This window comes from Sphaerodactylus townsendi, linkage group LG11 (genome assembly GCF_021028975.2).
Source record: "Sphaerodactylus townsendi isolate TG3544 linkage group LG11, MPM_Stown_v2.3, whole genome shotgun sequence".
Taxonomy (NCBI): Eukaryota; Metazoa; Chordata; class Lepidosauria; order Squamata; family Sphaerodactylidae; genus Sphaerodactylus; species Sphaerodactylus townsendi.
The window spans coordinates 66,187,162-66,199,965 of record NC_059435.1 but is presented as its reverse complement, the minus strand read 5'-3'; the positions used below and the strand labels follow the sequence as shown (position 1 = coordinate 66,199,965).

General features: G+C 44.1%; 1 protein-coding gene across 6 annotated transcripts in view; it reads left to right on the top strand.

Annotated features, from left to right (window-relative positions):
- The window catches only part of ZMYND11 (zinc finger MYND-type containing 11), a 109,795-nt gene that overhangs the window by 57,395 nt on the left and 39,596 nt on the right, over nt 1-12,804 (top strand). For all 6 annotated transcript variants that reach the window (XM_048511148.1, XM_048511146.1, XM_048511147.1 and 3 more), the window contains exon 2: nt 2,069-2,204. In XM_048511148.1, the coding sequence (XP_048367105.1) occupies nt 2,089-2,204 (116 nt within the window). In that variant the 5' untranslated portion in view covers nt 2,069-2,088. The remainder of the gene's footprint in view (nt 1-2,068; nt 2,205-12,804) is intronic.

Genomic DNA, 12,804 nt, shown 5'->3' with positions numbered 1-12,804 from the left:
AAAACTCAGGACGTGAATCCACATTCTCTCTGTTCTGCATTTAAACATCTGCTGGGTGGTGGGGCTGGTGAAGCAGTTCTGTGGGTTTTTTCCAGCTTACTTGGGACAGGCACCTTTGCTAGCATATTGACGTGATTAGTTAGGTGCCTGGCTGCTTATATAAAGGGATTTACTAATTGTTGCTCCCAGAGCGCGTGCTGTTCAGATGATTTTAAGAATCAGAAAGAAATGGGTTAGTGGAGGGCTCTTGGGGTGGTTTTTCTTTTTCCCCCCGCTGTGATTGGTCATGAAACGGGATGTCAGCTCAGCTCTAAAGTCTCTCCTGCCCTTCAAACTGTGTAATATTGGTGGTGGATGGAAGCTGCCGCCAGCATGTATTCTCCTCAACCACTCTCAGGGACTTGCATCCAATAAAATGAGAAGCAATGACAGAAATATACAGAATCAAATAAGCAATAAATTTATATTCATAAAAGCCTGACTTGAACAGTCAAGTCCCGCTTTTTACTTTATAACCGTGGTGGTGAACCTTTGGCGCTCCAGATGTTATGGACTACAATTCCCATCATCCCCTTCCAGCATGGCCAATTGGCCATGCTGGCAGGGGGTGATGGGAATTGTAGTCCATAACATCTGGAGTGCCAAAGGTTCACCACCACTGCTTTATAATCTACAATTTGTGGAGGTTGCTGAGGGTGGCACTCTTTAATTGAGGTGAAACTTTAGCTCAGGATCTTGGGCCTTGTAGGCCCAACATTAAAACCCCGAACCGAGGCACCGCAAGGCCTGCTAGATATCCCAGGACTTGCCGCAAACGCCTCTGAGTTTCTCCTCAGAGACTGGAATCTCTGGTGCGGAATTCCGTTCTTCCGTTATATTTTGAAATCGTAAAAGGTAAGACACCGGCTGGTTGCTGAGATCACAGTTACATGAACTCTTCCTGGGCCAGATTTTGTCAGGTCAGGCTAGGATGCAGCGTCTTAAGGATGAACATCCTGCCCACTCGCTGTAAAATATCACACAGGAACTTCAATGAGGCCCTTGAGGGATGGTTTGTGAACAGTTTGTGTAGCTCAGCATCTGTTTGTCACCATATAATTTTGCTGGCGGTGTATTTCTATTCTGTAAGCCTAATCTCCTCCCCCTCCCCTTTGTTACATTTTTATCCAACTCTTCTTCCGCAGAACTCAGGGTGATAATGAACATGGCTCTTTCCTCCTCTTGTGAGACAGATCAGGCAGAGAGACAGTGTCAAAGTATCATGTAGTGAACTTCAGAGGTGACTCAGGTTTAATACCCAGGGCTCTTCAGTCCAGCTGTCTAACCATTGTGCCACACTGCCTCTCAGCTTTCCGAACCAGCACTTCATATTGGAAGTGTATCGTTCTCCAGTGGTTGGTCATGAGTAAAGTTTTTCTTTCCACCTGGGGATACTGAAGCACTTCATTTCTTCATGCAGGATACTTGTGCTGACAAACTGTGTGAGACCTGATGTTTGTGTGCTGTAACCGTGAGGGTATTCCACTTTTTATTATGGTTGATTGTTTGCTCTTGACATTCATTTATACGGAAAATAGCTTGATTATGTAAAAAGACTAGAGCAGAGATGGCCAGCCGGGAGCGTATGTGCTGGATCCAGCTCTCAGAGTTATGTTACTGGGCCCTTGATTACACTAAATCTGAGGAAGGCCATAGCAAAAGTTTCTGCCCAGCTCCATTCGCCATGGAATAGAAATGCTTGTCAAGGTGTGAAAGATGTTGGAAATGGTATTACCTTTATTATGGAGACAGACACGGGGTCAATTTGCACATCTGGCTTTCAGGTCACAACTTAGGGAAATTGGGGCTCCTGAAAATGCCAAGGTTGGCCATTCCTTGCTCCAGAGTTGAAACACATAGCTATGTTTGGATAGAGCTGGGGAAAAAAACTGTACAAACCAGATTATTGTAGTTTGTGTAATTTCTCTCCTAATCTTATTGGAGGCAGGTGTACATTAATCATCCCGTAACGTGTTTTCATAACTCATTACTGTTATTTCTCTCTCCCTCTTTCAAAAATCTACTGCAGCTAAACAAGCAGAAGGGGTCATGGCGCGCTTAACGAAACGACGGCAGGCGGATACTAAAGCTATCCAACATCTTTGGGCAGCTATAGAAATCATTCGGAATCAGAAGCAAATTGCTAACATTGACCGCATAACAAAGTAAGTGTCATTTAAATATTAATAGCAATGTGAGCCAGAGAAAATGTCAGCCGTGAGATTTGTTCAGCACAGAAGTATTTTTCCCCGTGCATAAAATAATTATTCCATGTATTATTGCCTTGTGGCTTTAAGCTCTTTATCATGTGCAGAGCTGAAAATGAAACTGCTGGATTGGATTTCTTTCACCTGTGGTCTCTGCTGTCTAGTAGCATTCTGCCATTGGCGATCTCTAGAATGGCAGAAGAGGATGCAGAGGGTTTTGGTGTCAAATGCAAAATAATATTCCCACTATGACAGTGGTGGCGAACCTATGGCACAGGTGCCAGTGGTGGCACTCAGAGCCCTCTCTGTGGGCACATGTGCACAGAGTTCATCATGTGGGGGGCGGAAAATCGCCCCCCCACCCCACATCTAGGCTGGCCTGGGCTGCTGGGCACGACGTGTAGGTAACCCTGTTAAGTGCTGTTAAACCCCACTGATTTTCATGGGAAGTACTAAAGCACAATCCTTTACTTGGGAGTAAGCTCGGTTGCTGGCAATGGGGCTTGCTTCTAAACTCTCCTAAGGTTGTGATTCACCCATTCGAAGCGTTGCACGGTTGCTTCAAAGCAAAGCCACCGACTACCACCAAACTTACTCCTAAGTAATGCGCGCCTTGAAGTCAACCATTTTTTCTAAACTAAAACCTCAGTATTCAGGTTAAATTGCCATGTTGGCACTTTGCGATAAATAAGTGGGCTTTGGGTTGCAGTTTGGGCACTCGGTCTCGAAAAGGTTCACCATTACTGCACTATGAAGACTGCCTACCAAATTCTAATGCCTCCAAAAAATCTTGTACATAGTGCACGAAAATTATCCAGTTGTGAGGGGCTGTTTAATTTTCAGCCTGAACTCCTCCCACATTATGTGATCTCATTGTTTCATGCCATGGAGAAGATGCAGTTCTTGATGCTTCCTGGCACCTCTGTTGCCATTTTGTGATGTGATGGTGGCACTACATGTTGAGGGTGGTGCTTTGGACAGCCTATTATCCTCCCTTCCAGTTAAGGACCTCTCTTTTAACTCTTTATTGCCTTTGTGGGAGGTGATGGCTGCCTGCAGAACAAATAGTTTATTTCAGCTTCAAATGCGTTTGCCGCAAATATTTGGGCTTTTTTCTCTGCTTAAAACAGGGAAGGATGTGGAAGGCAGAAAATCCCCTTCTTCAGCCAGTTGTGAGTTTAAAAAGCTTTCAGGGTGCTTCCAAGCTAGGATTGCCAGGTCATGTCTAACAACTGGCGGGAGGCTCCAGGGGGCAGTCTCCACTTCCTGTGTATCTGTCCATCACTTCTGAGGAAAACCTGGAATCACTGGAAACTCTAGGAATCATCAGAAACTCTATAGGCTGAAACCCCCCCCCCTTTTTTTTTTTTTGTCCTTCTGCTGCTTGGAGTGGCAGCAGGGAAGGCTAGCTGCTGGCATAAGGCCTCCCACCAGAGCAGGAGCTTTGGCAGCCCTAGTCCAGGCTAATGTTAACAGGTCTAAAAAATTTTAATTAAAACAAACCTGATATGTCCGTGGTGGCGAACCTTTGGCACTCCAGATGTTATGGACTACAATTCCCATCAGCCCCTGCCAGCATGCCCAATTCCTTTCAAGTGAGCAGCTTGACAGGCCTACAGTTTTAATTAATTGTACGACACAGAGGAGAATATAAGTGGAATAGTAACCTTTTTTTGTAAACTGGCATAACTTTTGGATTTACTACGCTGTCTTGAAGGAAGGAGAAGCAGAGCCTGAAGCATACCAATGCCAGACATAACTAGGACAAATTACATTTTTCTCAAGGGGCACTATTGAGGAATTAACAGAAGAAGTTTGTTCTTAGGGGTGTGGCTTAGGAAAATACTTGGTCCATGAACATGAAGGACATCCGTTAATAGGTCTATCAACTGCATCTCAAACGGTTGTTTCATGTGTTATTATGTATTTTTGCCAAGGCAGAACTCGGTCCTCTTACCAGCCATACTACTAAGGAGAAAATAATATCTTTCCAGTGATAATATGACAATCCAATTCCAGTTGTGTAAGCAAGATCTTCCAGTCTCCTACGATAGTCCAAGAAAATAGTTAATAGAAGAAATAGCTAGACAGCATGCTTCCCTAGAATTCATAAGGTTTATCAAAATCCATTCACTGACCTTGACATTCGTGGGATTTTTCCCAGCAATACACTGAAGATCAAAACTGTTACCAGAAAACAGATATATTTTACATTCCTGTAGATTAAGAGTGATAATATATGCCTGAAAATAAAGTATTGGTTTGTCATCTGTTTAATTGGTCTCATTTGTAGACTTTGTACTATGGTGTTGAGACATCCTTGATGAAATAAACATACAAGATGCAAGCAAACAAGTGATATCCTGTGGAAGATAAAACTGTACACTTGCTTTCTGTGTAGATTTTGCATTTAAAATGCACCAATGAAGTTTTTAAACTCTCTCATGAACTATCTGTACCATCTTAAACTGAAGCTGTTGTGACTGGATAAGTGTACTTCTGTCAAATAGTGAAGGTGTATTTACATTTTCACTAGAATCTTTTAACTGATTCCAAGGCAGTGAGATTGTACTTCTAGGCAGTCTTTTGTTTATTGCTACCACTACCCTGCTTCCCCGAAAATAAGACCTACCCCTAGCATGATTTTTCGGGATATTTGGAGGATGCTTGAAATATAAGCCCTACTCCAAAAATAAACCCTAGTTACAGATTCCCCAGTGCAGCTGATCTTGTCACGTGGAGGGGCGCAAAATCATGGGAAAAAAATAAGACATCCCCTGAAAATAAGCCCTAACGAATCTTTTGAAGCAAAAATTAATATAAGACCCTGTCTCATTTTCAGGGAAACACAAGTACAGATGGGCGTATTATGCATGCATATTTTTCTTATCTAAGAGTACCATGCGCACAAAGATTGGAATGTGTATGCATATTAAGTAAGGTAACCAGATTTTTACTCCTGTAACGCGCTGCGCGGCCGCAGGAGCACACTGCCTTTTGCGGCGCTCCCTGGTCAGGAAACAGGGAAGCGCCCCAGAAGGCAGTGTGGCAGCGCAGGAGGCGCATGCAGCCGCAGGAGCGCACTGCCTTTTGCCGGGGAGCGCTGCAAAAGGCAGTGCGCTCCTGCAGCCACGTGCGCCTCCTGCGCTGCCGCACTGCCTTCTGGGGCTCTTCCCTGTTTCCCGCCCTATTACAGGGCGGGAAAACGGGGAGCGCCGCAAAAGGCAATGCGCTCCTGTGGCTGCGTGCGCGCTCCTGCGCTGCCGCACTGCCTTCTGGGGCGCTTCCCTGTTTCCCGCCCTGTGACAGGGAAGCACCCAAGAAGGCAGTGCGGCAGCGCAGGAGCGCGCACGTGGCTGCAGGAGTGCATTGCCTAATCGGGACAATTTTAAAACCCCGCGGGACACATTGCGGAAAAGCGTGAGTGTCCCGCCAAAAGCGGGACGGCTGGTCACCTTAATATTAAGGCATATAGGTTTGTCTGCAACCGAATCCCATGTGCTATTTACACCTGTTCCCACCTTGTCCGAACTGGAGGTACTGACCTCCATCTTTGGTAAAGGTGAGAAGAGGCCCGAACTTCACAGTCCTTCGGTGTCTTCCTATGAAGTAGAGACTGATGCCACTGGAACTATTTGGGAGAAACTGAACACATATTCCATTGAAAGAGAATGAAAAAGGATAGCGTGGAAATGTCATTCATAATTGGTTTTATGAAGAATGTCTATTTTTTGTTTTGTATTTGTATTGTAAGCCAACATTAGCTAGAGGGGAAAGAAGGAAAAAAAGAAACGTGGTGCTTGAGGGAATTTTTTTGATTGTCTATACCCCCTGCGCATTTCACATGAATTTCATCAGGAGATGTAGCTTCAAAGTCTAAATATAGTATTCTCTTTCCCTTCTATAAGCTTCCACGGCTTTTCCTTCATTTTTGCTTGGTGGAGCCCTCAGCCTTTTTCCTAGACGGGAAAGAGTGGGATGTAAATCCAATAAAATAAATAAATAAATACATTTCATGTCCTTTGAAAGAACAGCAAATTATTGAACTTTTGGCATTTAATTTTCCTAAGGCACAAGTGTAGTAAATATCTGCCTGTCTCCCTCTATTGATTTCTTTTGCCTGTATACCCTTTTCAGCATAATGTGCCAAGGGCGATTGTGTATTAAAATGCTACCACTTCCTTCCGGACCTTCCTTTCAGAGCTGTGCTCTGCAGGGTCCTAGTACATGCCTGTTTGTAGCTGCCAACATTTTATGCCAGTGATGGGCATAAAAGCTTGGTGTGTCAAAATTCGCCAAAAGCTTGGTGTGTCAAAATTCGCCAAAAAACCAAGCATAACTCGGGTGGTGTGTCACTTCAAGAAAAAAACCATAATTTCGCGATATTTATAGTTCAAATAACAAAAATCCAGAATTGTAACATATAACTGTATTTAATAAACCAAAAACTAATTATTCAACTTACCTGCTTAGTTACTTCTTTGTTCATCTGTCAGTCGGTTTCTTTTGTTGGTCTTGATATTATTTAACAGTTCCAAAAGATTTCCTCTGGCTGCTGATGTGCAGGGTGAGAGATTCTTGACAAAGCTCGACACACCTTGCAGCCAAGGAGCATGACAGGTCTCCTTCTCGTGTATCAATCTGCCTGTCACTTATCATCATCATCCAAGGCTAGACGGGCCAGGCTTGGAAAGGGATGCTGAGGTTTGGGAACTCCTTCTCCACAGAGGATCTCCTGGCATTTGAAGTCTCTGGCCCTTTAAGTGCCAGGCAAAGAGGTGCATTTACCCAACTGTGAGATTTTATGGGTTTCCAAGTTTCTGGCTCCAGCATTACAATGTCTTAGCCATCCAATTCCTTGGTGATTTGCTTTGGGGCTATGTTTCCTGTGCAGGGCAATCTTGCCCTCAGGAAAGTGGGGCCAGAAACTTGGACGATGGTTGCTGTGGTTATGTGGTTGCTGGTAATGGCGATCACAGGTCCCACAGAGATGCGTCCCTTGCGGCATTCCGCTGCTTCCTGCTCCACTGGCTGGAAGTGAGGTCAAAGATCCTGCCTCGGGCCCACGTCCTTGTGCTACTGGGGGAGCTCACTTCTCTCCCCCCTCTGCCCACCCTCCCAATGCCTCACCGGGTGCCACCTGCGGGGGACCCACAAGTGTCCCTCGAGGGGCCCCCCAGCTGTTCCCTGCTGCACCTGTCCAGGCCTGTGGCTAACAGCCGGCTCTGCCACCTCTTCCTCTCCTCCCCGCCTTTCCCCTTCCTGCACGCCACAGCCTCCCACTCCCTCCGCCTCGTCTATCTCACAGCCTCTCCGCCCTCTGCCCCCTTCCGCCCTTTTATTCCCTCCCCCTGCGTCCTCCCCCAGCCCCGGTGCAGCTGGCGCGCCTGGCCCCTGCAGCCCCAGCTGAGCGGTGCTGCGCTAATCAGCAGGGCCGCCGGAGAGCTCCTTGGCCTGTCTGGGGCTTTCCCCGCACCTTCCGGGTTTGCACGGACTCCCTCCGGCAGGGCGTCGGCCCGCGCCGGGGCTCCCCTATTGGGGGGAAGCCCTGTCACCACAGGGAACCCCTGGGGCCACCAGCAGCAGTCCAGGCGCTGGCAGCAGTCTGGGCTGGGCCAAGCCCAGACAGTGGTCTTTCTTCTAAGTAATGACTTTATTTAGCTTCCAACATATACCATGCCACCTTCCCTCCCAAATATCACTATTAAAAATGTTAAATATTAAATGTGGGCCCACAAGGGCATAGAGAAGTGACCTCTTATCCCAAATCAAATAGTTTATTTATAGTCCACGACCAAAACATATATTAGGCACATGAAATACATAAAGTATGTAAAACTGCATATGATGATTTAGCATAAATGTAATAAAATTACAGAGATATAAAATGACAAAATCCTTAATGGCAACATTAAGAAGATTCCTCAAAAGGTTTGATTGCATCTCTCTTAATCTTAGATGCCAACCACTCAAATCTGGCCACTTGGTATGTTGTGTCCTGGTTCTTACCTGATAACATGATGGAAAGAAGTAAGACTCCATCAACCCAATCCACAAGTCCCTGGTGGTTGGAGGCAGTGGCATGGCAGCCTCCAGAGAACTTTCGGGTAGTGTGAGGAGACCGAAGGGGAGAAAAACCCAGCCACCCTGAAGGCCCTCCATAGGGCTAAATAGAGCTGTTGTGTCACTCGGGGGATGGCCCCTCCTGTTGTTAGGACTTTTGAAAAATCTGCCAGACGGCAGTCTTGTGCGCAGCCTTAGGCCCAATGTGTGTCTGCACAGAAGACCTCAATGAACATTAGTTACAGGTAAGTGCAACCCTGTGCTTGAAGTCATTTCCTGCAACCTAAAAATTATCCCCCAGCCCCAGTGTGTAGTTACAGTGTAGTGGGGAGAAAGGACTTGGCCCATACCTGTTTGCCCTGATCTGGATGGCCCAGGCTAGCCTGATCTTGTCATATCTCAGAAACTAAGCAGGGTTGGATCTGGTTCCTACTTGGATGAGAGGCCATCATGGAACACCAGGTTGTTATGCAGAGGAAGATAATGGAAAACCACCTCTGTTAGTCTCTTTGCCTTGAAAACCTTCCTGCGTTGCCATGAGGCCATGACTTGCTGACACTTTTCAGATGCACGCATACACACATACATGTTCAGACTTTTCCTGGCTCAGTATTCCTGGCTCAGATTTGTCTTGACTCTTTTCTCATATGGTATAAGACTGCCCGGATGTTACACCCCACTTTGCCTTTAGTGAAGTACTTTTATCTTTATCAATAGATTCTGGGTTTAAGTTTTTCTGATCAGTATATCTCCTTGGGCCTGAATCTCAGAAATGGGGAATGGGTGGGTTAAGAACAGGATGATTATTCGTTAGTATATAAAATGCGTTGTGCATCCACAGGCTATTTTCCCCCCACTAACCAGTTACAGTAAGACAGTTTTTCTGTTAACGATTAAAAATAGATACCCAGCTGAGTAAAAGTGGTCATCCTTTTTGTTTTATTTTTTTGGTTGTTGTTGCTGCTATATTTGCCCCCTCCCCATGGTTCCACTTATACCTGGGGTGAATTCCCCACTGCCAACACGATAGAAATCTCAATCTGTCCAATTTTCACACTTTTGTCATCATGAGAAATGAACCAGAAGAAGCAAAAGGCTCAGGAAAAAAGGGTTGAGGATTAGAGCAGATAAGAATGTGATTGGTCAGGGAAAGAAGTAACAAATTATACTTCAGTCATCTGGTAGCTGCCCCTCCCCTTCTTAGGAAATTTGGAGAAAAACTGCTTGAACATGTTGCCTTCCGTCTTTTCCACAAACAAGAGCAAAAGGCGTAATTTTTAAGAAATGAAAGCTGAGAATTCAGATGGGGAGATGGCATATTTCTGAAGGTATTGCCCGCGTATGCCCTCTCAGTTGCTATGGGCCTGCTTTGCGGAGAGCAAGGGGTCCTTTAAAAAATCTTCTTGCATACATTGTGTTGAATGGAGGTGGTGATGGCCAGGAGTGGTGATGGCCACTAACCTGGATAGCTTTAAAAGGGGCTTGGACAGATTTATGGAGGAGAAGTCGATTTATGGCTACCAATCTTGATCCTCTTTGATCTGAGATTGCAAATGCCTTAACAGACCAGGTGCTCGGGAGCAACAGCCGCAGAAGGCCATTGCCTTCACATCCTGCACGTGAGCTCCCAATGGCACCTGGTGGGCCACTGCGAGTAGCAGAGAGCTGGACTAGATGGACTCTGGTCTGATCCAGCTGGCTTGTTCTTATGTCTTATGAATCCTGGAGAAAACTTCCCAGAACAGATGTGTTTTCAAGCTCAAAGTTACGTTGTGAAAGACTCAGGATTATCTTAACATAGTCTGATTTGTGTGGGGACTCAGGCCCTTTGCACATGCAGAATAATGCACTTTTAGCTATTTTTAGCTGCAAAGTGCATTGAAAGTGGATTGAAAGTGTGTTGTTCTGCATGTGCAGAAGGGGCCTCTGTTTTACTTAGTTGGGAAAAAAGATGAAACCCTATGTAGGCACAGTACACTAGGAAGTAAAAATAGGAAATGCCTTGAAATAGAATATACTCTAAAACCTCTTGTATGAATTATTTTTGTCCTATTTTCCCTCATAACTAAATGTAGTAATGTACAGCCATCATGATTTCATAAAATGTATACTACCCCCGAAGGATGGCCCTAAAATTATCATTGTGTCATTATTGCTGTAGGGCAGTGGGGTGTGCTATGGTAATTGAATAAATAATTTTTATAGAATGTTCAGAGGTAATTGAATAAATAATTTTTTAAAAATGTTCATAGGTTGAAGACTTTCTCATTTCAGACACCAAAATAGAATAGTCATAGGTGAGTCAGAGAACAGTGATAGAACAATGAAGAAAAGAAAGAAATAGTGGAGAAGCAGCAAAAAATAAAAGTTGTAAAAAAAATCAGGCTGTAGGACTAATTAAGTTATCTTTGTATCAAAGCCCTAGCAAGTATAATTTTAAGAATATACTATCCAAAAGCCTGGGCAAATAATTTTTTTTTCATTTGAGAGAAAGTAGGCTTTGCAAGCAAGCCTCTGTGAGGAGGGCATGCCACAATCAAGGGGCCACCACTGAGAAAGCCCTGTTTCTGGGTGCCACCTAACTCTCCTCAGGTGATGAGGGTACCCAAACTGGAGCTTGGAATGCTGATTTTAGCTTGTGGACAGTTGGTAGGAGAATAACCAGCACTTTATCAGATAGGCGGGTTTGTTAATAGCCGGGGCTATATAAGTCCCTGGTGTTTTTGGAATCACTGTTCAACTGAATATCATCTTCTCACAATTTTTTTTTTATTCCACATGCTGCAAAATATACCTTGAAGACTGTTTGGCTGATGTTGTGATGTCTGAAAATGCCCCTGCTTACATTGTACGTTTGCTTCAGGCTCACAAAATACTTTGAAAAATAGAACTCTCATCATAAGGTTTATTGTTTGCACTGTGTCCAGCGCCTCAGGTTAAAAACAATAGAATTTTTTTATTACTTCATGATTAGTTAGTGTTATTAGCTGAGGACAAACGCCACTCGGAAATTCCCATGTGCCAAGCCCCACTACCCCGAATACATAGGTTCCATTCTTATCGATGATTTTTGCCGCTACAAAGGAAAAAGAACTCTTTGGGGAATTTTTTTTTCTTTAAGATACATTTAGTTTATTTAATTTCGAGTAAAATATATCCTGCAATACAAATACTGAAAGTTCTTTTTTTCCAGAATGCAGTAACAGTTTTAAAAGCAATTTTGTCCACTGCTGTTAACCACTATGCCGCTCTGTTAAAACCCTTTCTCTCCAACTGAATAAAGATATATGATGTTTGCCGAAACTGAGTCCCAAAGTGTTATTGTCTCAGAAGCGGCAATAGTTACTTTAATGGGCAATAAAATGCAGTCCATACCTATTGGCCATTCATTTCCAAGGTCAAAGGGTGAATGGGCTGAGCGAAAATAACATTTGCTCCTGAGGTCAATTGTTGAAACAAATTAGCAGTTACAATCCTAGGGGAAAGCCCATGTTGGAATTATCTTTACAATCAAGAGCTGTTTCACTTTGAGAGAACAAATAATAATAATAATGATGATGATGATGATGATGATGATGATGATGATGATGATGATGATGATGATGATGATGATGATGATGATGATGATGATGATGATCCCAGTGGTGATCGGCACACTGGGTGCAGTGCCTAAAGATCTTGAACGGCACTTAAAAACAATTGGCGCTGACAAAATCACCATATGTCAGCTGCAAAAGGCCACCCTACTTGGCTCTGCACGCATTATTCGTCGATACATCACACAGTCCTAGATGCTTGGGAAGTGTCCGACATGTGATGTAATACAAAATCCAGCATATTGATCTTGTTTGCTGTGTATAACTGTTTTGTATAATAATAATAATAATAATAATAATAATAATAATAATAATAATAATAATAATAATAATAATAATAATAATAGTAGTACTTTAAGAACATTGAAGGGAAGGTTGACAGCAAGAAAACATGGGAGTGGCTCAGAAGGGGACAGTTCCTCTAAAGAAGGAAACTAGAAGCCCAGCCTGATTTTTTTTGCTGCTTGGGAGCAAGACATTAGGGACCAAATGCAATAAAGACACGAATTGAAAAGTCCCACAATGACCCAAAAGTGCCGTCTCTGCAAAGATGCGGATGAAACCGTGGAGCACATCATCTGCTATCGTGAAGAAAATAGCCCAAACTGACTATCTCGAACGTCACAATAGGCTAGCTAAGCAATGGTGCACTGGAACCTTTGCAAAAAAAATGCGGCCTGCCACCTGTAGCAAGACCTGAGTACTTGAGCACAAGCCAGAGAAGACCACAGAAAATGAAGAAGAAGCAAAAAATACTCTGGGACTTAAGAATACAGACAGACAGACACCTGGCACATAACACCCCAGACATAACAGTGGTGGAGAAAAAACATGTATTTGGATCATAGATGTTGCTGTGCCAGTTGACAGCAGGGTAGAGGACAAAGAGCTGGAAAAGA